At 42.4% G+C, this 25420-nt stretch overlaps 2 protein-coding genes across 9 annotated transcripts in view; one reads left to right on the top strand and one right to left on the bottom strand.

Annotated features, from left to right (window-relative positions):
- Positions 1-3840: 3840 nt before the first annotated feature.
- LOC137244077 (uncharacterized) lies at positions 3841-23545 on the bottom strand. Its single transcript, XM_067772591.1, has 3 exons — positions 23119-23545; positions 5142-7577; positions 3841-5073 (listed from the first exon to the last, which is right to left on the bottom strand). The coding sequence occupies exons 1-3, from the start codon at positions 23161-23163 to the stop codon at positions 3949-3951; spliced, it is 3606 nt and encodes a 1201-aa protein (XP_067628692.1). The 5' UTR covers positions 23164-23545; the 3' UTR covers positions 3841-3948.
- The window catches only part of LOC137244078 (major facilitator superfamily domain-containing protein 6), a 113973-nt gene continuing 110966 nt past the window's right edge, over positions 22414-25420 (top strand). For 2 of the 8 annotated variants that reach the window (XM_067772603.1, XM_067772592.1), the window contains exon 1: positions 23123-23418. The gene's annotated coding sequence lies outside the window, so the exon portion shown is untranslated. Of the gene's footprint in view, positions 22619-22756; positions 23065-23122; positions 23419-25420 lie in introns of those variants that run through there. The other 6 variants (XM_067772594.1, XM_067772602.1, XM_067772596.1 and 3 more) reach the window with 6 other exon arrangements.

The following is a 25420-nucleotide window of genomic DNA, read 5'->3' as shown; positions in this document are numbered from 1 at the left end:
GACCATATTGAACATCCACGTCAATGGCACTATGCTACCGACTCTCTTACACCCCGAAATCTTGGGTGTGACGTTTGATCAGGACCTACATTTTGGTGAGCATGCAGCCGCAATTGTACCGAAAATCCAAAGCCAGAATAAAATCCTCAAATCTCTTGCTGGTAGTACTTGGGGCAAAGACAAAGAAACGCTCATTACTACTTACAAAGCAATTTTCCAGACGATTGCATGCTACGCGTCCCCCATATGGTCGCCAAGCCTAAAGACTACTCACTGGAAGAAGCTACAGGCTTGCCAAAATACCACCCTCAGAACCGCCACGGGTTATTTTCTTATGGCCCCAGAACACCATCTACATAATGAGGCGAGAATGCTCCCCATCAGGGAGAGAAATGAAATGCTAATCAAACAGTTCCTGTCGAATACTCAGAAACCTGGGTATCCCAACAGACATCTTATTGATGAGCCAACACCGCCTAGGGGCTTAAAGAGTCATCTCCGTCAGCATTATGAGGAAATGCAGCACCTGAGAACACAGCCGTATGAAGCTAAAAAACACAAGCAGGTCCCCAGTGAGCTCCACAGACAAGCGTCGGACTTTTATGCCGGGAATTGCCCGGTGAATCCAGTACTCAAAGAACAGTACCCAAAACTTGCGGAGGAGGAACGCATACTCCCCAGGGAAACGCGAGTCACTCTAGCTCAACTTCGATCTGGATACTGTAACAGGTTAAACTCTTACCTATCCAGAATCAACCCCGACATACAAAACATACGTCCTGCTTGTAATTTGTCCCCACATAACACCAACCATCTCTTTAACTGTATTGTGAAACCAACGCCTCTAACACCCCTCTCATTATGGTCGACCCCTGTTGAAACAGCAAGTTTCCTTGGACTCCCGTTAGAGGATATTGATGACAATTAGTGATCGGTCGCACCTATTGGGTGAGGCGAAGCACTGATACGACAAAAACAAGAACAGATTTTAGGCCGACCTTCTCTTCCAATTTGCGTCGTACTCCTTTTAATTTTTTTCTACAAATGGGTGGAACAGGGCCTACTTCTTTTATGCCGACTCCGAACGGCATCCGCAAGGCAGATGAAGTTTTACTGAGAGCTTTTCATGTCAGAAATACACTCGGAGTGCCAAAGACTGCCGAGGTACGACCCCGCTTAGAAAACATTTCTTCTAATTGAAAAACTTGTTTCTAATATTTTGATGTTGCTTTTCCCGGGGTTTGAACTCAGGATCTTCGGTGTGGTAGGCGGAGCACGTTACGTTGGTGACAAATGCAAAAATTTAATGAGGAATAAAAACTTTTGTCAAGTTCATATCGCCGGGTCCATATGGGGTATTCAATGCTACGTTGCAGATGGCCGGTGGAACGATTGTAGATAGGCGTAGAACAATCTTTGAAGGTTGCATAAAACTGAACCATGTCCCACAATGTTGGAGAATGGTGCGAGTAATCTTAATTCCGAAAACGGGAAGAACCAGTCATCTTCACCCGAAATACTACAGGCCTATTAGGTTAACATCTATACAAATATATGATATAGAACATGAATGAAGCTTTATTTTCTTCAGCACAACATGCCTACACCAAAAGGAAGTCAGTTGATACTGCACTGCATGGGGTGGTCATGAATAAAGAGGATATAATGGAACACCAGGAATGTGCCCTACGTGTCTTTCAACAATGTCTTGAAATGAGAAATCATCGACAGTCTCAGCTCGATTTAAGTACAACCGATCTTAAAAAATTGGATCAACACCATGTTAAGCTGCAGAATGATCACGTCATAAAGGAGTATATGTGAGGCCACATAATTTGTACATAGGGCAAGGTATTATCACCAATGATGTGGACGCTGGTCATCAGCCAATTGCTTAGGCGGTTCGAGAGAGGACCAGTCCAACTCACTGCGCATAAAGTCATCAGACACGGCAAATATATACCGACAATCAGCTCTCTGGTGGATCAACCGCTTGGGATAACAGCTCAAATTAGCTGGAGGTGTAACCCTATAAATATAGAACAAAATATCGAGGAGTTATACTAGATAGTAACTTGTCGTGGAAACTCCATTTGGAAGAGATAGCGAAGAAAGCCTAAGGGGAACTGTATGCCTGCAAGAGGATGCTAGGTTGAACGTGGGACCTATCGCGCAAACTTTATCATTGGGTATTTACAGCAATTGTCAAGCCCATACTTTACTATGGGGTCTTAGTTTGGTGAACAGCCACACAAAAACAGGATATGTACCAAAAAACTTATCAGTGATTAACATAAGGAAAGCCATGAAAACTACCCCGACAGCAGCATTATATGCCATTCGTAAGCTTAAGGCTTAGAGGCAGCTTGAAGGCAAGCCAGAACAGTAAAGGGTAATTAAATAAAGGGCGAACGCCCTTCATGGTTGCGTGCCTGAGTTTCTGAAGAGATCTTGGCGCCAGAGGATTGGCGCAAGGGGGCGAAAATGGTAGAACAAGCTGTACACGAGTATACCGATGCTTCATAATTAATGGAAAGGGTCGATCAAGAAATAAGTAGATCCTACAGGCTGGCAGACCGCTGCAGTGTATTTCAGGTGGAAAGTGTAGCCGTGCTTAACCTGCAGTCGCGTCAATATATATCTTGATAGTCAGACGACAACCAAGGCAATAATCAAAAAGAGTATTTCACCAAGAAGTGTCCTGGAATGCAAAGAAGCACAGGGAGAGAGTTCTCTCAGGGCGGACCATACATCTATACTGTGTTCCCGATAATAAAGGGGTTGGAAGTAACGAAAAGGCCAACAAAGATTGTGCAGCACTCAATGAATCGACGGTAGACGTCCCAATTCGTTTGGATGAAATCAAAAGGAGACAGGAGTTGCATATGATCCATCAAGCAGGTAAGGCGTGAATAGAAGCGCGGGGCTGCAAAATGTTTAAGAACATGTGGAAATCCTGCGACGTTTGCCTCGCAAAGTCTCTAAAGATAGAATACTTCACGATTGGTATACTAAGCTGACGCTGCCTTCTGGCGTCACATGTTTATAAGTTAAGCCTCGTCAGTAATAATAGATGTAGAAAGTGCGAGCTGCAAGAAGAAACGGTTAAGCACGTTCTGAGTTCGCGTCCTGCTCTCAAAGGGTGAAGGCTCCAGCTACTAGGAGCGGCAGAGTCACCAGATTTCCAGGCGGCAATTAAGCTAGATCCTTGCACTAAGCGCAAAATGCATGTAAGCCATTTGAAACGAAATATTTGCGAGAAACTAATTTTTTCGACTTTTGACCTCGAATATCTTTTAGTAAATTCGTTTATTCTGTCTATGATTACAAAATCTTACAGACTAGATACAAAAATTACTAAAATATTTTAAAACAAAATATAACAGCCAACAAATATTTAAATAATACATATAATAGTAAACATAAATAGAAGATAAAGTCAAATTAAGAAAATATGAATAGTTGACTTGAAGGAGTCTCTGGACTAAGAGAAATCAATATTTACAACCGTTGATAGACTACTAAATTCGGCGAGGACGCGGAAGATTGGATTAAATTGATAGTAATTGGCCCGACTAGCAGGCAAATAAAATGGGAGGAATGAACGAAGAGTTCTTAGGGGCACATTAATCGGTATGTTGGCAAGAGCTGGCAGTACAAAGAGCCTGCAATGAGGTCATAGACAAACATGACCAGTTGCACCGTTCTCCTTGTTTCAAGTGATTGCAAATTGATAAGTTTGCAAGGAGAGGAATAAGAGCTTCAGCTTCTTATATCAAATTAAACTCAAACTAAAGCAGATTGCGAATTTCCTTGTCAAGCCCCGAGCAGCTATATTAGGGCTCAAACGCCCAAATCTCACGTCTTGAATTTCAACTTGGCAACACTAACAGACACACAAATGAAAATTTCTGATAAACATGAAAATGTTTATTAATAAATCTTTGCTCATTGATTTAATAAGTGCACTTCAACTACATTTTCCTCCTCCAATACGGTCAGATGATACTGATTTTGGGAACTCCTTGCAACAGCTATATCAATAACGCGTTTCTCTTTTTCATCGCATAACTTTTCAGCAATTTCACGATCCAAATAAAAATCATATATGCGTATATGCCCATTCACCAATGCAAAAAGACACCACCCATCACTAGACAACTGCAAAGATTGTACCAAATCCTTACGCAGCGCTGAACCACTCAATATTAACTGCTGATCATAGACGCGTATTTCAAATGGACGTTTTTGATTGTTGATCAACGCAATGCACGCAGCCGTAGTTGGACGTGTATCATACTCGGCTACAATGGTACTCCCTGTTAGGAGACGTCTTTCGTTTAGTATAATATTTTGAATGGCGCATGATTTACCAGTGTCTGGATCAATGTCTGGAGTGCGTGGTGTACTAGTGTCACGACGCGAATCATCAAAACTGCTCGCAGTATCTAAATGTAGGCTTGCTCCATCGGGTCGCTGATGAGACAACTTCTGCTGATTGCAATTGACTATCCTCACTGAACCATTCGATAAGCCCACAGCTAGAAAATTTTCATTGCTGAGCACCTGCAATGCGGTGGGAAATAGCAAACAATCTTCGTTGATATTGATCTTACGAAAACGTTCCGACTTAAGGCTTTTTGAGCAGGTGAGTACGAAATTGCGATTAGTGCAAACATAAATGCGTTCACAGCCAGTATCGATGCCTGTGAAGCGTAAGCCCTGCATCTGTTGCGCTTGATGTTGCCCCACGCTTGCGCTATTCAGTTCGCGCAGAGCTTCGGCACTGTAAATTTCTTTTTGAAATATAAGTTTGGTCTTCTCGAACTGGGTCTGTGCACGTCGCAAACCATGTTCCAGATATTCACGCAAATCACAAATTGCGCTTTGTATAAGTTTGACACGCGCCCAAGGCGAACTATATTCGAAGCGCGATCTTGACGTATAAGCTGCGCTACGCTTACTTGGACGGTGGGTATTTGGCGTTTTTATGGTATCGAATTCATACTGTTTCATACTTGTCTCCACTAAGGTCCAAATTGACAAAATACCAGAGTCATTTAGGGCTGCGAACTGAAAGTAAACAAAACAAAAAGTTCAAAACATCATCGAAGAAGCGATAAATAACTCCATTGCCTTACCTGTATTGATCTATTTGTGCCCAGAGTTATTGCTTTCGAAGGCGTACGAAAGCTGCGTACATCAACTACAGCACCAATATCTACAAGTCTCTGCGACTGGTCTGTACTTCCACTCCAAGTGGGCACAACAGATTGTGTTGCAGCAAAGTGTGTAAGATATCCATCCAGTTTCGAGCAGAAGGAGTATGTTTCACGCAGATCCCACATAGCAATGCTACCATCCCGCAATCCACAGACGACAATATCTGCGCAATCGTAACAGATTTCAGCACGACAAACTTCGCTCCAAGTTGAGAGCAATCGTAGCGGTTTTGAGCTATCGCTTGTAGACCAAACCATTAAAAGATTGGAAAATTCGCTGCGATACACGTCGGCTTCTGGCGGGCTCGCGTGTACTGTTATGATGAGATCATGTTTAGCACTTGAAAATACGCGTACCACATGCAATGCGCTTAAGAGATTTGTTTCCAGTTGCATGTAACCCATGCTGATTTCGTGCAGGCTATTTTTATACTGCCCACACTTGATGAGACCTTTCTCCTGTTTGAGATCTTGCGTAGAATTGAGAACTTTTATGAAGAGATGTGATGCGCGGAGCATAAATGAATTAAGTCTTTCGATATCAGTTGGCTTATGTAGTCTCCTCCTCAATTGTTGATCAATTACGCGATTGTTATTGCTTTGACGAAAAAAGTCTAGTTTTTGTAAACTGTCATCATAAACATCAGTGCTGAGAGCTCGCACAGAATTTAATTCTTCTAATTGTACCTCGCCACAACAATTTTGTATCGCCATTGTACCATTCATTCCACCTCCGAGCCCTTGCAACGTTTGCAGGTCATATTGTGGTGGATGTTGAGTCCACATCGTGCGTATGTCGTATGAGTCTGTTTGGCATTCGGACGACATGCGATCGTCATTAGTTTGTGTCGAGCATTGTGTGGTATTCAAAGTGCCATAGGTTTGCATGTAAACTTCATAGCTGATTGGCTTTAATTCGAACAGTGAAAAAGTTAAGGTGTCGAATTGGATTTTGCTCATCAGCTGCTTGCCACGTTTGCTTTGGATGGGATGTGTATTGAAAGCCGCATACCCTCCGTAAGTGCACACATATTTGTCGACTTCTCCGTGAGTATCATGCGTGTTCGCGTAAGTACTAATGCCTGAGTCTAACTGATCTGATGTGGCAACACTGTATGCAGTTTCCATGCTATCAAAGGTCCTTTCACTCATTTGTGCAGTGATTTCCGAAAGTTTTGGATGTTTACGTGAATTCATTTCGTAGTTTCCCGAATCCAACTTATGGTCAATTTCTTTTTCGCGTTGTATGACTGTTACAGGATTTTGCGTTAGTTCGGATTCTTCCTCATCTTCGCTAACGTTAGCGGTCATAATGTCCACGCCATTGGATTTTTGCTCCTCCGAAGACGAGGACCGTGTGCTTTTTATTTCATCTTCAGAGCAAATACTACTTGGCGAGACATCGCTCTCGGTATCATTTTGGGCAGAAGAACCAGTTTCGAAGTCCGATTCATAGGATTCAAAGTCATCTGAGTAATTTTCATTTTCTCCCTCAGATTTTGCTTGGCCACGATTTTCGATACTTCGAGTTGCAGATGCATCACGTGACTTTGTTCTTAGCTTCCCTGTCGACGGCTCATTCAAGCTAACTTCAAAAGCCACTGGCTCCTTGATGACTGCTCTCCGAGTCAACAACTCATTTGCGTCTACATCGAATATATTTGTTTCTTTGACACTCGCTTCTCGGGCCGGCGGCTCATCTGTAAGTATCTGCTGTTCAATTCTACGTTTGGCTGAGTCACTTCGCAAAACAATAATTTCTTCTTCCTCCAAAGAGTGTGTCCGCACGCGTTTCGGCGGTTCGGCGTTTTCATCCCGCATTACTTTGTCTCTTATTGACTCTTTAATTGTTTCTTTGCGACGTGGCGGTGGAGAGGCAACTGTTACATTGTGGTATGTATCGAGCACTGGATTTGGTTTGACTGCAGTGGGCGGCCTCTTCTTCACTTCCTCTGTAATTTTAAGATTATGTTTAGCTCGTATAGGCTGTTTGCCAATGACGCTCTTTCTTGGTGTAACTGCAAGTTGTGTTTTCGTGATTGGTACATTGCTGTTGGTTGTTGTCTGACGTATATATTTAGAGGGGATCGTTGCGGGCTTAGTTGCCAATTTGATTTGTGGCTTAAAAACATCACGCGAAGTTAGGCTTTTGACAACAGCTGGCTGCTCTGTTGCTCGTGCAGGGATGGTGCTTTTTCTCTTAAGCTTTTCATCTAACACAGGATTTGTGACTTTTGGTGATGTACATGATGTCGCCTTATGTTGTGAATTGACTTTTGTGGATCCACTTATAGCCTTTGAGGGATTACTTCCAGCTGTCCTTTTAGTTGTATTACCTGCCGTTGTTCTAAAGTTCTGAAATATGTAGATAGAGCTTAATTATTATCACGTTCAAACTTTAGAAATTACTCACATTTTTAACAGATGAGAACAGGTCGACACATAAATATTACAGTACTAGAAAAGCTTCCGCCAAGGCTAAGCGTCCTTTGTAATTTTCAATGTTTTACTTTTTTTCCTACAAATCGGTTATTCTAAAATTTGAGGGTTTTCCGACCACAATGTTATGACGAACAAGCATTGAAACCCTATTGCTAAAACATTCTATCTTTTGAGGATATGGAAAGTAAACACATCACTCACTTTTCCACGTTGGTCATTTATCTAAAATATCCCCTCCTAGGTCACCGACAAAATTTCTGGCATCAAAGAGTTAGTGAGTCATAGTAGCCTATGTACGGGGAGTGCTGAGATTATGGAGAGAATACCAATCAGCCATTTTAGACGTAGACAGCGATGAAGCCTTCAGACAAGACTAAGACTGAAACTCAGTATCTCATATAAGGTTCTATCAAGCATATTGTGCAAAAAAACTGATTGGACTATATAAGTGCGATTGCATGACTGGCCAATCAATTGTCCAACAAGAGGTTTCTGACAGGCCCTAGCCGCTTTGGAACACATTTGTGTAAATGCCAATTACCGACAGTATTCGAGAGCAAATTTCTATCCATTGACGACGCCGGGCACAAGTTAAGATAATATGATGAGCTATACAGGAATGTATTCTTATCGTAACCCTCTATGAAAGTAGAGTAACCTGCAGCCATTTCTACTCGTTAAGATGGGGTTTACTTCAACGGACTCAAGGGTCATCCGTTTCATAACACTGTATTTCACGATTTTCTCATTGTTTATAACTGACCTATGCAGTGCAGCGTCTACCGATTTGCCTTCGATGTACGATGCAATGGAGAAAGCAGCCTTATATGCAAATCTTAAAGCCACAGTTTTATGCAGGAAATGTATTAATATAATGGTCATGTAGTTTATGGCAACAAATGCCTGATCCTTCTGGCCTTTGGTAGGAAGACGATGCGTGCCATTCGCACATTCGCTTCCCAAGGCAGTCGGTTCTATGTACCAGAGCGACTCGAGATTTTTCCCGACCAAGGACAGTAATTTCAGTGTAACCCCATTTAATTTTTTGCGTCCCTCCCACAAATTGTATCCTCCCAGCAGCTCCTTGCAGCGGGACTGCTTCATATTCTCTTGCTCCGGGAAGGTGTCGAATCCAATCCGGGTCCGTCTCCTCACCTCGGTCCTGAGAAATGGTTTTGCTGCGTCTGCCGGAAAAGAATATTTTTAGGACGGTCATACTCTTGTCAGTGTGGCTCGTGTAAAGGATGATTGCATCGGACAGGTTGTTCTGGGCTAGATCCCAAAACCCGACGTCCACGTAACTTTTATAAATCTTTTGCGGCTCCTTGCTGTTCACGCATAAGGGCGTCCCGTAGTCTACGCCTTAGCGCCCCCACTATCTTCCAGCAGCCCCCCTGCTCAGCAAGCCACAAAAAGTACCCGCTGCTGCTCGCGCCCCACGGCACCATCAACTCATACGGCCGCTCCCACTCATAACTACAACCTCCGTAGTAGAGTCGGAAGCAGTGCCGAGCATCAGCCCCTGCCCCCGTCTTCTTCCACCCTCTTTTCCGGCAGCATTCGTGTAGGTCAGGGAAACAGACTCTTGGTCCCTACCTCCTTTTGCACCGTTTGCCAGGACAGAATATATATGTTTGCGCCATCCGCCCAATGCAGCTCCTGCCTTGGATGGTGCCACTTTCCTAGATGTTCTGGTCTCCGCGACGGCAACCCCCCGACGGGTTTCATAGCGCCTTGTTGCCAGGCCGCAAACCCAAATACACCGGGTACCCCAATGTTTACCCAAGGACGTCCAGTCCCAGGGCCACAACAGCAGTCGCGTCCTAGCCTTTCACAACCCAGCGTAGTCACCCCTCACTTACTCCCAGAGTGACGACGTCTCCCCCGTTGCACTTCAGAATTTGATCCCGACATCGGCCGCAGGGACAGTGCATCAGAACGTCAAGGCTTATCTGTCCGGTCAGGCGACGCAAACCTAGAAATCATCAACATCTACGTCCCTCCTGCCACCTGTTGCTCCGGTGGATACCGCCCTAATATCAGCGCCTTACTCACTGGCAATAATCGTATTATCTTAGGTGATTTCAATGCCCATCACGATCTATGGCATTCAAACTTGCAGGCAGACAGTAGGGGTGAGATGTTGGCGGATCAAATACAATAAACGACGTTCTGTACAATAAACGGAGACGCCCCCACACGTATGGTAGGAAGCTGTCACAGTTCGCCGGATATATCAATCGTGAGTGCAGGACTCGTAAACTCCGTCATCTGGCAGACGATGGCAGGTTAAATTAGGTTGAAGTGGCTGCCTCCGCTGTCCAAGCGGAGACTCGTGTAGGCCGTTGTGGCCCGTTGTGCTACCACGAGAGGGCCCCTATTTCCTATTGCCCTACTTCCGAAGCATGTTTAGAGCCCAGTGAGGCTAAACCAGCGCGTTTGCCTGATGAAACGCAAGATGTCCTTTGTGTGTGCACATTCAAGCTCCGCAAGACCCCCAAAGGAGTGTCTGTAGAGGCATCGGTACCTGGTTTTTGACAGTGCGCAACAGTAGCACAGATAGTGCTCTACGCTTTCTATATCCTCCTCGTCCCTACAGCTGTGGCATAAATCATTTGTCTGTAGGCCCATATAGGCACCATGAGTGCCCATGAAACAGTGACCTGTATGACGGCTCACTAGGGGGCTTATAGAGATATGGTTTAACTGTATCACCGATTGCGATCTCTTTTCATCCAGCTTAGGCCAGATTTGCTTGGATATTCTACATGTAGGTTCCATGGCCCATCTGGCGTTTGCTTGATCTGTATATAGAGATCGCAAGCAGTGCTTGCAGGTGTTTAGAGGGGGGCTGGCCCAACCAGCGGAGGTTATTGTTTGCAGATTGGTGCCTTCCCTAACTAGCTCATCCGCAGCGCAGTTTCCTGAGATGTCACAGTAGCCAGGAACCCGTATAATGCTCAGATTGCATTTATCAGCTAGCTTGTTGAGGGTTTCTCTGCACTTCAACGCCACTAGTGACGAGGTGTTACTGCATTGCAGGGATTTTATGGATTGAAATAGAATTGGTCACCTGCTGGTTAGCCAGAGGGCTGCTTTCCAGATAGCTATAAGTTCAGCCTGAAAAACACTGCAGTGGTCGGGTAAGCGTAAGCTCTCGCTTAGATTGAGATTCTCTGAGAATATTCCGCTGCCGACTCTATTGTTCAGTTTAGAGCCATCTGTAAAAACAGAGATTTCGTAAGATCCCGGCTCCCTGCCGTTTGCCCACTCGTTCCTCTCCGGGATTCTTGTGGAAAATTTGTTATCCCAGCAAGGGGACGTTATTGTATGGTCCAACTTTAACAAGGTTTCGGGGACCTGTTTCAAGATCCCGGTGTGACCAAACCTGCAGTCCCTCCATAGTTCGATGGCGGTGAGCCTTGCCGCGTTGCAGGAGGCACAGTATTTTCCATATAGATCAGTGGGGAGAAGGAATAATATGGTTTCAAGAGCTTTGGTGGGAGTGGAGGGAAGGGCACCGATAGTAAGCATTGCCGCCATCCTCTGCACTCTCGTTACTTTGCTCTTGTTAGATTCGATATCGAGTGTCGTCCACCATACCGTGACGGCGTAGAAGAGTATGGGTCTCACCACTACCGTGTAGATCCAATGGGCGATGCGGGGCTGGAGACCCCACCTTTTTCCTATTGCCGACTTACAAGAGTAGAGAGCCATTGTGGCTTTCCTGGATCGTTCCTCCACATTACGCTTCCAGTCAAGCTTCCTGTCTAGAATAACTCCGAGATATTTAACCTCGGTAGAGAGTTTCATTTCCCCTCCCGTTTAGGGACGGGGGGGGGGGGGGGGTTAATTCCGGTATAATGCGTTTCGCGAGTAAAAAGCACCATCTCAGTTGTTTCACTGCTGATGCTGAGCCCGCATTCCCTAGACAAAGTATTTGTTAGATTAAGAACATTTTGCAAGAGTTCGCCAAGCACCGGAAGGTGTTTGCCGGTAACTGTCAAGGCTATGTCATCGGCATATGCAATGACTTGACATCCGGTGGGCTGTAGTATAGATAACAGAGCGTTCACCGTCAGGTTCCATAGTAGAGGAGAAAGAACGCCGCCTGGGGGGTTAATCTGTTGGTATACCTTATTAACGATGAGTTGCCCAGCTCAGAGATAATGCTTCTCTTGTTTAGAAGGAGCTTGACGAATTCCACAAAAGGCTCTTCTACCCCTAGTGAACGTAGAGATTTTGTGACCGCTCCCTGGGAGAAAGTTGAAGGCTCCTTCTATTTGGAGAAAGATACCCAGCGTGAATTCTTTAAAGGCAAGTCTCTTCTCTATCGTAGTAGTGATAGCAAGTAGAGCTGTCTCTACGGATTTGTCCTTAGAGTAGGGGTGTTGGTTGTTGGAGATTAGCGCTTGATTTGCCGATCGTCTAATATAGGCTTACATCAATCGTTCTAGAACTTTTAGGAGGAAGGACTAATTGGTCTGAAATCCTTTGGCCTATTGCACGATATCCTGCCTCCTTTGGGTATGAAGACTACCTTTGACTTGGTCCATTCTGTAGGGATATAGACCAGGTTGAGGCAAGCTTTGTAGATTTTGCAGCCGATGGTAACATTGGCATCCTACCACCTGCCTATACTTATTTCGCTCGAGCGTACCGCCGACTTCATCGTCTCAGAAAAACGCACATTCGTAAACTTTAAAAAAGGAAAGTGGGACGAATACAAATCCTTTACAGGCAACCGCTTTGCTGCTCTCCCTATCCCGACTGATGCTCGCCAAGGGGAGCGTGCTTTCCGCAAGGTCATTGAATCCGCCTCGGCTCGCTTCATTCCCGCCGGTAGAATTCCTGAAATTCGGCCGCACTTTCCCGCGGAGGCCGCAAATTTAGCGAGAGAACGTGACCTTATAAGACAGCTGGATTCCGGCGACCCCCAAATAAGGGATATAAACCAACGCATCAGATTGCTTGTGGATGAACACAAGTGGGCGAAATGGGAGGAGCACCTAAGCGGTGTAGGTAAGCTTTGGTCTACCGTAAAGTCCCTATCGAATCCGTCTAAGCACAATGATTAAATTTCCATCGCCTTTGGCGATAAAGTGCTGTCGGATGCGAAAAAATGCGCGAGCGCTTTCTGCCGAAAATATATAATGTATTCTACGGTCGACAAAGATAGACGGATGGCCAACAGACGCGCATATAAACATAAATTCAGCGCGTCTCCAATTACCATCACCGCCAAAGAGGTTGAGGATGCCATCGGTCATGCTAAACCATCCAAAGCAGTGGGCCCAGACGGCATACCCATGCCGATGCTTAAAAGCCTAGGGAAAGAGGGTTTCAAATATTTAGCGCATGTCTTCAACCTGTCTCTTTCCACCTTTGTCATTCCCGAAAAATGGAAAATGGCCAAGGTGGTCCCGCTACTAAAGCCTGGGAAACCAGCTAACATAGGAGAGTCATATCGCCCGATATCTCTCCTATCGCCAGTAGCCAAAACGCTTGAAGCCATTTTGCTCCCTTAGTTCAAAGCAAATTTGCAGCTAGCCTGTAATCAGCATGGCTTTAGAAACTCCATGGCACCACCACCGCGCTAAATGCCATTAGCACCCAAATAAATTGCCGTTTAAATCAAAACCCTCACCATAGAACAGTACTCGTTGCGTTAGACCTATCAAAAGCTTTTGATACGGCCAACCATGGCACGTTACTGCAAGACCTGGAAGGGTCTACCCTTCCTCCATGTCGTAAAAGGTGGACCGCAAATTATCTGGGTGGTCGCCAGGCATCGGTGCAGTTTAGAAACGAAACATCAAAACCAAGAAGAATTAAACAGGGGGTACCACAGGGTGGTGTCCTATCCCCACTTTTGTTTAACTTCTACATCAGGGGCGGATCCAGCACGATTTGGGAGGGGGGGAGGGGGGGGGGGAAGCAATGTGACCTTAATATTTTTCATACAAACACACATACATATTGTTACGAATATTAGCAAAACTAAGGAGTGCTGCCGTCTCTAAGCCGATGCTAATCAGTGACGTGAATGCACATTAATAATTCAATCATTATGTATCTACATAAACGAAACAATAACTGCGTCTACATATATGTACCATGTACGTATACGAGCAGCGGAGAGTCAATGCACTAACACATGCATATATCTGAGATACTCCTATAAGTATGCAATGAGAAAAACTATAAAATTATGCAATTGTAGTTACAGCTGAAAAGTTTGAGAGCTACTGGACTAGTAGATTCTGGAAGCGCCCAGAAGATGTATAAAATTGTGCAATTTTAGTTATAGCTGAGATGTTTGAGAGCTCATGGACAATGCTAGTAGATTCTAGAAGATGCGAACGAGGAAACCAGGAGAGTATAAAAGGCCGCAGATGTAGAGGCGCTGCAATTCAGTTTGATTTGAGTTGTCAAGCAGTTACGACTAAGGCGATATCTAGCGAGCAATAGCAGTATTATTTTGAAAGTCAGTTTCATTTAAGCTATCAGTTTGGTTATTAAGCTATTCGTTGCACAGTTTGAGTGTTATTGTGAAGTATTTTAATAAAGGCCATTTTTCCATTATTCAATATTGGAGTTATTTATTCAACAGTTTAGCGATACGAACCCATTGTGCAGGTTTACAAGTATGATATGTATGAGAGGGAAACAATTTCTTCCCCTTTCTAACACACGGCAGTTTGACACTTCGGTCAGTGTCTAGCGTGAACTAGCGTGGAACCCAGTGGAACCTGCGTGGAACATGAGTTTTGACACTGAACGAAGTGTCAAAATTACCGGGGTTGCTTCGTCGAAAGCGACACAGGGAAGCAAAAAAGGGATCGGAATATCAGATATGGGTTGCTGTGATGGTAAATTTTTTTGAACGAATTTAGTAGGAAATTTTAAGTGCACCCATATGGGTCCTACAGAAAATTATAAAAAAGTCTTCAATTGGGGTATCTGAGGATGCGTAGTTATTTCAGAATTAAGAATACAAACACGTGAGTTAAGTTTTTTACCCGTTCAAAAGTTCTCCGCGAAAAACAGTTTGAAACCGGGGTCGACTGCAATAACCCGTCCAAAAAAGCGGAAAGAAAAATGAATAGACGCGTTTTGTCCTGTTGTCAATAGTCCGAAGAGAAAAAGTATTCGAATTATTGGAAGCGAGGCCAAAACGCGTCTATTAATACCTCCCCCGAGGGTTTTGGTCGTGTTTTAGCAATCGTCCCCGGTAATAAAGTATCACAATTTGTTAATTAAAATTGTCCAAAATATATGGTTATTAAAGAGAGATGTAATTAAGTGCTCGTTTGAAAGTAAATAAGTATATTTCTTTGTAATATATGTAAGAAAAAAAATTTTAAGCAGTTTTCGATAGCAGCTACTAAACTTTTTTTTGTCCTAAGAAGTACAACAGTGCCAAATAGCATCCACAAGAAAAACGAACAAGAACAAGCATGTTATCAGGTGAGCGTGGCTGTGTATGTGCGTGCTGCTACATATCCTACTTGTAGACCTGTACAATGATACGAACCTAGCAAAAGGGCAAATAAGAGGATTTGCAGCAAATTCGTTACAATATTTTCTTTCATCTACAAAAGTCATCATCACTCAGATTTTTCCAGTTTTTACTAATTTATAAGAAATCCATAACTTAAAAATAAAGGTACGTATTCAAAGTCGAAATATAGTTACCTATACTTCAAATTTGGTCACAGCTTTTTTGACATATTGTCCATAGCAAATTATTTTAAAAAGCCTACCTACATAGCATTGATTGTGAATATGATCATAATTTTATGGGTATTTTAATGTAGAGAAGGATTTTTATTAGTCCTTTTAAATTGATTTACAGCTTATAGCTGTTAAAAATTTCAATTAAAAGGTGCATTGCTAAGAGCTTGACTTAACGTATCAGTTCAATGTATAATTTTGGTGCGGTCTTGCTACATAAAGTTTGTGGCACGCTTCTGTGTGGAAGTGTAGGATAAATGTAAAATCCCTATTGACCGCTTTTTGAAAATTTTGAACGACAAGACTGTTCACAGCAGATTCGAAGAGCGGTACTTTTCACATAGCGGCTCCGGTTACCACTTCGATCCATTTATACAAAACTGGTGATTTTTGTTTGTTTTCTCCAGTCTGGTTCTTTGTACGGCAGCGATAGCAAAATTGATAAAAATATAGATTTGTTTGCGCCACTAAAATATATACTTAAACCAAGACCGATTAACAAAATTATAGATTTTTCTCCAAGATATCACATTGCAATACATATTCAGGCGGCTTTTTGGCCGAAGTGTCAGCCGATATCAAAACTATGAATTAAAAGATTTATTTTTATATGTGTATATCTTTTTTCATAGTAGGGCAATAGGATCACTTAACAATTACTAACTTACTTAATTGGCGCTTAACCGTCTAAACGGTTATGGCCGTCCAACAAGGCGCGCCAGTCGCTCCTTCGCTCCGTCAACCGGCGCCAATTGGTCACACCAAGGGAGTTTAAATCGTTTTCCACCTGGTCCTTCCAACGGACTGGGGGCCACCCTCTACCTCTGCTTCCATAGGCGGGTTCCGATAGAAACACTTTCTTGGCCGGAGCATCATCTTTCATTCGCATAACATGGCCTAGCCAGCGCAGCCGCTGCGTTTTAATTCGCTGGACTATGTTGATGACTGCGTATAGCTCGTACAGCTCATCATTAAACCTTCTTCGGTACTCGCCATCGCCAACGCGTAGAGGTCCATAAATCTTTCGAAGAACTTTTCTCTCGAACCCTCCCAAAGCCGCTTCATCTGCTGTTGTCATGGTCCATGCTTATACCCCATATAGCAGGATGGGTACGATAAGTGACTTGTAGAGTATGATTTTCGTTCGCCGAGAGAGGACTTTACTTTTCAATTGCCTACCTAGTCCAAAGTAGCATTTATTGGCAAGATTGATTCTTCGCTGGATTTCAGTGCTGATGTTGCTAATGTTGATGCTGGTTCCCAAATAAACGAAGTCTTTTACTATTTCGAAATTATGGCTGCCAACAGTAGCGTGGTTGCCAAGGCGCATATGCGCTGAGTCTTTGCTCGATGACAGCAGGTACTTCGTTTTGTCCTCGTTCACCATCAAACCCATCTTTACCGCTTCATTTTCAAGTTTGGAGTAAGCAGAGCTAACAGCGCGGGTGTTTAGGCCGATGATATCAATGTCATCAGCATATGCCAGTAATTGCACGCTTTTATAGTATATTGTTCCAGTGCGGACATGGCTAAATTGACAAATAAACGACTGAATAAGCAGGCCTGAACAGTGATAAAAAATAAATAAAAACAAATATATACTTGGCGTCATTTATTTTAGAAAATATAAAGGCTGGACTTTTCTTCAAGTTTGCATCTTGCCCCTTTTTAGATTTTCCTACAAATATACGGGACGGGGCTTTAATTTTTTATGCCGACTCCGAACATCACCTGGAAGGCAGATGAATTTTAACTGAATTTTCACTGAGGCGACCCCGCTTAGAAATGCTTTTTTGTAATTGAATGAACTTGTTTCTTAAATTTTGATTTTGCTTTTGCGTGGGCCTTGAACCCAGTACCCTCGGTGTGGTAGGCGGAGTACGCTACCACTACACCACGGCGCCGCCAGAGTTTTGAACCAGCAAAAGCAATAAGTTAAGCTTAAATTCCAGTTAAATAATTATAAGATGAAAATAACAAGTGTTCGCTTTGTTTTGGGAAAACCCTCATTTTTTATTGATCTTGATGAGAAAGTTTATGTTTCATGAAAAATTTACGCTTATTGTGAACCTGTTGGAAAGGATATCTTATTATTCCGTTCTTTTGGGTCGTGTATTGAAAGCTCTTATACAGGTTTTGAAACATTATAAATGTGTCAATTAGACTAATTCACGAATATTTTTTTTAGTTATCTTAGCTAAGAAATACTAAAAGTTTATTCACATTTAAGCAACTCTCCACATTGTTCATAAAGTACGAGCCCTCGACTTTCAAAGAATTTCTGCTGCATTAACCGAATTTCGGACCGGAGTAAGTTCCATCAACTACTAAGAGCTGCCCAAAGAACTATAGGTTGACTTAATTTTACATATTTTTTTATATTTATGTAGAATTATGTATAGTATAATTCAGAGCGTGCCACAATTCCCAAAATAATGGAGATTTCCGGGCGTGAATGTATTACTGCTGCCAAATAGTAACACATTAATGAAATGTGGGGACTGAAACTCGCGAAGGCCTATATAAATAATTTTTTTTGTGACATTTTAAAAATATTGTGCCTTCTTTTGTTTTTTCAAAAGGAATTTCCGTCCAGAAAAAAGATGTGGTGTGGCAACCGTGATCATGAAATAGTGACCAAGGCTGCCAAATTTCAGCGAAAAGTGTGCAATTCTTTCCTCAAATATCAGAGTGGTACAATTTTTCTGCTGATTTTACCCACAGCGAAAAATATTGGAAATTGGAAATGAATACATAGCTAAACCATTCAGTTCATAAAATATTTCAACCGAAGTATTATGAATTGCTGATCTTGGGAGGGGTGGGGGGGGGGGGGGGAGGGGCGATTAGGATGATCTTATAGATTATACATACATAAAAGCTAAACATTTTAAAATTTTATATGTAATTAAAACAAACTTTTATAATTTTCATAAGCTCCAGATCAGAGCGATCGCCCCCTCGCCCCACCCCCCTGGATCCGCCATTGTTCTACATATCAAAGCTACCTTCGCCACCAGAGGGAGTTACTATCGTTTCCTACGCCGATGACTGCACAATAATGGCCACAGGACCAGGCCCACAGATCGATGAGCTTTGCAACAGAGTAAACGGCTCCCTGCCTGATCTCTCCAGCTTTTTCGCCTCGCAAAACCTGCATTATCACCGACTAAATCTTCTGCGACCTTATTTCCAACATGGACTTCCCAAATGTCGACCATTTTGAACATCCACGTCGATCGTACTACACTGCCGACTGTCCTACACGCCAAATTCTTGGGTGTGACATGTGATAAGGATCTACATTTCTGTGAGCATGCAGCCGCAATTGTACCGAAAATCGAGAGCCGTAATAAAATCCTCAAATCTCTTGCTTACTTGGGGAAAAGATAAAGAAACGCTCATTACCACTTACAAAGCAATTGACCAGCCGATTGCGTGCTACGCGTCCCCAATATGGTCGCCAAGCCTAAAAACTTCTCACTGGAAGAAGCTACAGGCCTGCCAAAAGACTGCTCTCAGAATCGCCACGGGCTGTCTCCTTATGTCCCCAGAACACCATCTACATAATGAGGCCAGGATACTTCCCATCAGGGAGAGAAATGAGATGCTAACCAAACAGTTCCTGTTGAATACCCATAAACCTGGGCATCCCAACAGACATCTGATTGATGAGCCAACACCGCCCAGGTGCTTAAGGAGTCATCGCCGTAAGCATTATGAGGAAATACGGCACCTGAAAACTCAGCCGTATGAAGCAAAAAAACACAAGCAGGTCCTCAGTGAAACAGGCGTCGTACCTTTATGCCAGGAATTGCCCTGTGAATCCAGTACTGAAAGAACAGTACCCAAAACTCGCGGAAGAGGAACGCACACTCGCCAGGGAAACGCGAGTCAATCTATCTCAACTTCGATCTTACCTATCCAGAATCAACCCCGACATACTAAATGTATGCCCTGCTTGCTATGTGTCCCCACATGATACCACCCATCTCTTTAATTGTAATATGGAACCAACGCCTCTAACACCCCTCACATTATGGTCCACCCTTGTTGAAACAGCAAGTTCCTTGGACTCCCGTTAGAGGATATTGACGACAATTTGCCATTCTCAAGTGCCACTGATAATGCAGGTCAGCAACTTAACGTCCCCTTAAGTCAAAGGCTTTTAGATGTTTATTTGGTTCATGCCGCATCATTCTAATAATGCACTAGTCAGATATTCTTCCACAGGTCTCAATTTGGTAGCTGCTTGTTGTTGTTGTTGTAGCAGTGCTTCGCCCCACCTAATAGTTGCGACCGATCACAAATTGTCATCAATATCCTCTAACGGGAGTCCAAGGAAACTTGCTGTTTCAACAGGGATGGACCATAATGAAAGGGGTGTTAGAGGCGTTGGTTCCACATTACAATTAAAGAGATGGTTGGTGTCATGTGGGGACACATTGCAAGCGGGGCATACATTTTGTATGTCGGGGTTGATTCTGGATAGGTAAGAGTTTAACCTGTTACAGTATCCAGAACGAAATTGAGCTAGAGTGACTTGCATTTCCCTGGGGAGTATGCGTTCCTCCTCCGCAAGTTTTGGGTACTGTTCTTTGAGTACTGGATTCACCGGGAAATTCCCGGCATAAAAGTCCGACGCCTGTTTCTGGAGTTCACCAAGGACCTGCTTGTGTTTTTTTGCTTCATACGGCTGAGTTCTCAGGTGCCGTATTTCCGCAAAATGCTTACGGAGATGACTCCTTAAGTCCCTAGGCGGTGTTGGCTCATCAATCAGATGGCTGTTGGGATGCCCATGTTTCTGGGTATTCAACAGGAACTGTTTAGATGGTGTTCTGGGGACATTAGGAGACAGCCGTGGCGATTCTGAGAGCAATATTTTGGCAGGCCTGTAGCTTCTTCCAGTGGGCAATTTTTAGGCTTGGCGACCATATAGGGGACGCGTAGCACGCAATCGGCTGGCCAATTGCTTTGTATGTGGTAATGAGCGTTTCTTTGTCTTTTCACCAAGTACTGCCAGCAAGGGATTTGAGGATTTTATTACGGCTCTGGATTTTCGGAACAATTGCGGCTGCCTGCTCAGCAAAATGTAGATCCTGATCAAACGTTACAACTAAGATTTTGGGGTGTAGGACAGTCGGTAACGTAGTGACATCGACGTGGATGTTCAAACCGGTAGCTATCTGCTCATTCGGGTTGCTGCAATTTATGATCTCGGATTAAGCTGGAGTCTCGTCTTTACCTCCGTTTAGCTATTTTCTTGGTGTATTACCTTTATTCCGATCCTTTTTATACCTTGCAGTTTTCGGGGTGCATGGTTTTTCGATACGTCGGTTTTGCCTCATTGTTCTTGGCCTTGGGTGTTCGCCCTTTCCTTACTTACTTACTTAATTGGCGCTTAACCGTTTAAACGGTTATGGTCGTCCAACAAGGCGCGCCAGTCGCTCCTTCGCTCTGCCAACCGGTGCCAATTGGTCAGACCAAGGGAGTTTAAATCGTTTTCCACCTAGTCCTTCCAACGGGGTGGGGGCCGCCCTCTAGCTCTACTTCCATAGGCGGGTTCCGATAGAAACACTTTCTTGGTCGACTTGTTGACTTCGGTCGATGAGTTGAGTTGACTACTGCTCCCAAGCGCTGAACAACAGTTTCTGCTGCCCGGTATTGTGGGAGAGCTGTTATCTACTCTATATCTCTCTCTATCACAACACTTGAGCGTGTGTTCTTGTTCTTTGTCCGTTGCTTGGTGCGTCCTAACAAAAGTCCAAGGAAACTTGCAGTTTAGACAAGGTTGGGTCAAAGAGACATGAGTTTTAGCGCCGTTGTTTCCACATTGCAGATGAAAACATAGTTTGTGCCATGTGGACGCATAACATGGAGGAAATGCATTGCGTAAAACGGGGTTTATTCTGGATTAGTTAAAATTTAACCTATTACCAAGATCGAAGTTGCGCCAGAGAGACGCGTGTCTCCCTTAGAAGTCGGCTTATCTCAACTGCAAGTTTCGGGTATTTGATATTGAGAACGGGCATTTATCGCCATAGGACTCAGCCGACTTTGTGTGGATAACTCTGGGGTCTTTTTGTTCTCTTTTTATTGAAACGGCTGAATTCTTGTGTGCCCGATTTCTTCATATTGATTGCTCCTTATGTCCCTGGAGGCGAGGCCTCTTTTATCAGATGTCTGTTAGAATGCCCAGAGTTCTGAGTAGCTAACCGAAACTGTTCGGCTTCTCGTTTCTCTTATTTGTAAGCGGAGAGTATTGACGCCTTATTGTGTAGATGATGTTCTGGTACATATGTATTAGGACATTCCGTGGCAGTTCTGAAAGCGATGTTTTGACAGACCCGGGACAATTTTCGGGACCCATACTGTTGGTTGGCAAGTCGCCAATTTGTGGGGAAATAATCGCCTATAGAGCTTTCTTCGTTCCGTTCAAATAAAGCCTTATCATCAAATAGGCGTTTTCCTCGATTAGAGAGTTAGGTGTTCTGAGTTACCCCGTCGCCTTCCTACGCAGCGGAAGAGCATAGTAAAAGCCTAAACCGGTGAGTGCCATGGCTCTCCTCAAGGTCTCCAGAAATTTAATCTACGTCGCGTTGATGTGTTGAAGGTTTGTTTGTAGAGTCCGAATTATCATTGAGCTGTTCGTTCGTGGTAGAGCAAATGAAATTTCACTTTTAGTAAGTCTTATCTTTTAAAAAATCACATCTGCCAAAAACTATCGGCAGTACTTTTCACCTTTTATGGAAGTGGAAAGTGCGTTCTCATTCAACTAAAAATTTCAGAGAAATTCATTCTAATCAGCTTGAAAATTCGAATTTCATTGATATATAATTATAGTGGAAAGTGCCCATCTATGTATGACGCTGAGTATGCTGCACATAGACTTACCCAACATCAATGCTAAATGAGAGGCCCTACCAAGAGACATTTTCGATCGCTCAGAAAACAAGATACATTTTTGGAGAGCGCGTTAGATATGGGCGGGTAGTATCTTATAGGTTCTCATGGTTGTTGGCTATCTTTGGTTAGTTGACGCCTGCAAGTTGAATTGAGGAACTGGAAATCTGCAAAGCTTTGTTACTTTACCGTAATTCCATATCAATACAAAGGTGTGTGATAGTAGTTTTATTGATAGCAAAAAAGCGAATGACCTATAATCATCTTCCGAAATTCAAAAGAAACCGGGTGTGATGGTTGAATTGAATTAATGAGTATGTACATATGTATGTATATATGTATTGTTTTGATATGAAATAAAGTGGATGGACATATGTACATAATACTATACTATACCAATAGTTACATATGAAGCTATGAAGGCAAAAACATGTACCGAATTGCATATGTATAATGCATGTAAAAGAACATTTGTGCAATATCAATACTGAATATCCTACTGAACCACAATATACCATTTTGTTGTGATACGAAATTTAACAGATTCATAATTAAAAAGTCAATAAGGTGAAATTAATGTATTTGCGTGAACTTGAAAAAAGTACTATAAAGAGCGAAAACAGTTGTGCGAAAACATTGGTGCTCAATGTAGGCAAACAAAAAGGAGAAATCAAACATTTCATATGGAAAATTGCGTTGTGATATTTGTGCTCAAACTGTACTCGACCTTTTTGTCGCCTATTTATTATATTTTACATATGTAGGTATTTCCTCAGTATACTATGTACTTATTGGATTTTCTTTATACGCTCACATTTCTTAGTTGTGTAGTTCTCGTTTGAGGTTGTGGTTTCGACATTTAATATTTGGCGTTTTTCGGGGCACTTGAAAAAATCGGTTGAAAACAAATTAAATAAATTGTATTGTATATGTATGCAGCGAATCTCGTTTAAGTGTTAATTATGTGCTTAATCAATGCACAACTAGAACGACTTGCTTCAATATTTCAGGTTGCGTAGAGTCGTCGTTATTGTGATTGGAATATTAAAGGTTTTTGTTATGGCAATTTTATGGGGTGCTTAACAACGGTTGCCAATGGGTTGCTCGATAAAGGGTAAGTGGAGGGTGCATTTTTGTGATAAAACCCATTGATAATAATAAAAACAATACAAACTGTGGTGGCGCAGTTCACAATAAGCAAATAGCAACTCATGCGTGAAATGTCAAATCTGTCAAATCAAATAAATAACGAAGTGCACTGGCAAAAGCAAATTGTAATAGATTTTAAAGACTTGATAAACGACAAATAGGTGGCGCTATAGCTAGTTTAAAAAGTTAAGCTTGCCGTTTAGTACATGTGAAGTACTGATAGCTAATAGGTTCCTAGCTCCTTGCGAATTTAAGGATAGCCTCAGGGTAAAACTAAAGGGCCCATTACTCATACTTAGCATAGACTTGACTTGACTTGAGAACTGTCACTTACAGTTCTGTTAAATGAACATTGCCATGCTACTGATTACTCAAAACTTAGCAACACTTAACTTGACTTAGAAGTCTGTTGAATTCTGATTTTCTATGTAAGTTCGAAGTGACGTTTACATTTCGAGATGCCATTTGGGACCTTAAGGCCACTATGCCTAAAAATAAAACACCTAGTGAGCAAAATTCCAGACCCCCAAGACATAAAGTCTAAAAATGGGGTAAAAACAAGTTAGTACCATTAACTTGATCGAAACTCCTAAACAAAGTATCCTACATACAAAATATGAGTGTTTTCGCAAAAGTGTCAGCCAAGAGCAAAATAAGTACACGTTTATCTAGGAAAACAGGATTCGCCACGTGGATGTGAGGTTTACAATTGGGTTGAAGAAACTATAAATTGCTATGGCAACACATTTAATCAATTAGTTATTATTTTAGTAGCCTCTTACGAGAGGCATAGTATATTAGAGTAAAGTACAGTACCCAGCCAGCAAAATTTTGTTTAAAAAATATTCCAATATCATTCACATAGATGCTTAAAATCGTTCAAATTTCAAAGTATTTTTATACTCAGTTGAGCAGAGCTCACAGAGTATATTAAGTTTGATTGGATAACGGTTGGTTGTACATGTATATATAGATATAGACTTCCATATATCAAAATCATCAGTATCGAAAACAAATTCTATTCAGCCATGTCCGTCCGTCCGTTAACACGATAACTTGAGTAAATTTTGAGGTATCTTGATGAAATTTGGAATGTATGTTCCTGAGCACTCATCTCAGATCGCTATTTAAAATGAACGATATCGGACTATAACCACGCCCACATTTTCGATATCGAAAATTTCGAGAAACCGAAAAAGTGCGATAATTCATTACCAAAGACAGATAAAGCGATGAAACTTGGTAGGTGAGTTGAACGTATCACGCAGAATAGAAAATTGGTAAAATTTTGGACAACGGGCGTGGCACCGCCCACTTTTAAAAGAAGGTAATTTAAAATTTTTTCAAGCTGTAATTTGGCAGTCGTTGAAGATATCATGATGAAATTTGGCAGGAACGTTACCTCTATTAATATATGTATGCTTAATAAAAATTAGCAAAATCGGAGAAATAATAATTAAAAATAATTTTTTTTTTTTAAGTAAAATTTTAACAAAAAATTTAATATCTTTACAGTATATAAGTAAATTATGTGAAAATTCAACTACAGTGCAACAGTGGTGCAACAAAATACAAAAATAAAAGAAAATTTCAAAATTGGCGTGGCTCCGCCCTTCTTCATTTAATTTGTCTAGGATACTTTTAATGCCATAAGTCGAACAAAAATTTACCAATCCTTTTGAAATTTGGTACGGGCATAGATTTTATGACGACAACTGTTTCCTGTGAAAATGGGCGAAATCGGTTGAAGCCACGCCCAGTTTTTATACACAGTCGTCCGTCTGTCCTTCCGCATGGCCGTTAACACGATAACTTGAGCAAAAATCGACATATCTTTAATGAACTTAGTTCACGTGCTAACTTGAACTCACTTTATCTTGGTATGAAAAATGAAAAAAATCTGACTATGACCACGCCCACTTTTTCGATATCGAAAATTACGAAAAATGAAAAAAATGCCATAATTC

The sequence above is a fragment of the Eurosta solidaginis genome, chromosome 3 (assembly GCF_040869045.1).
Source record: "Eurosta solidaginis isolate ZX-2024a chromosome 3, ASM4086904v1, whole genome shotgun sequence".
NCBI lineage: Eukaryota > Metazoa > Arthropoda > Insecta > Diptera > Tephritidae > Eurosta > Eurosta solidaginis.
This window is presented reverse-complemented; position numbering and strand designations above follow the sequence as displayed.

Coding starts and splice junctions, on each gene's coding strand:
- LOC137244077 (XM_067772591.1), bottom strand. CDS start 23,163: ATGTCGAAACCACAACCTCAAACGAGAACTACACAACTAAGAAAT. Junction 7,578..23,118: donor GAACTACACAACTAAGAAAT/GTGAGCGTATAA, acceptor TACATATTTCAG/AACTTTAGAACAACGGCAGG. Junction 5,074..5,141: donor GCACAAATAGATCAATACAG/GTAAGGCAATGG, acceptor GTTTACTTTCAG/TTCGCAGCCCTAAATGACTC.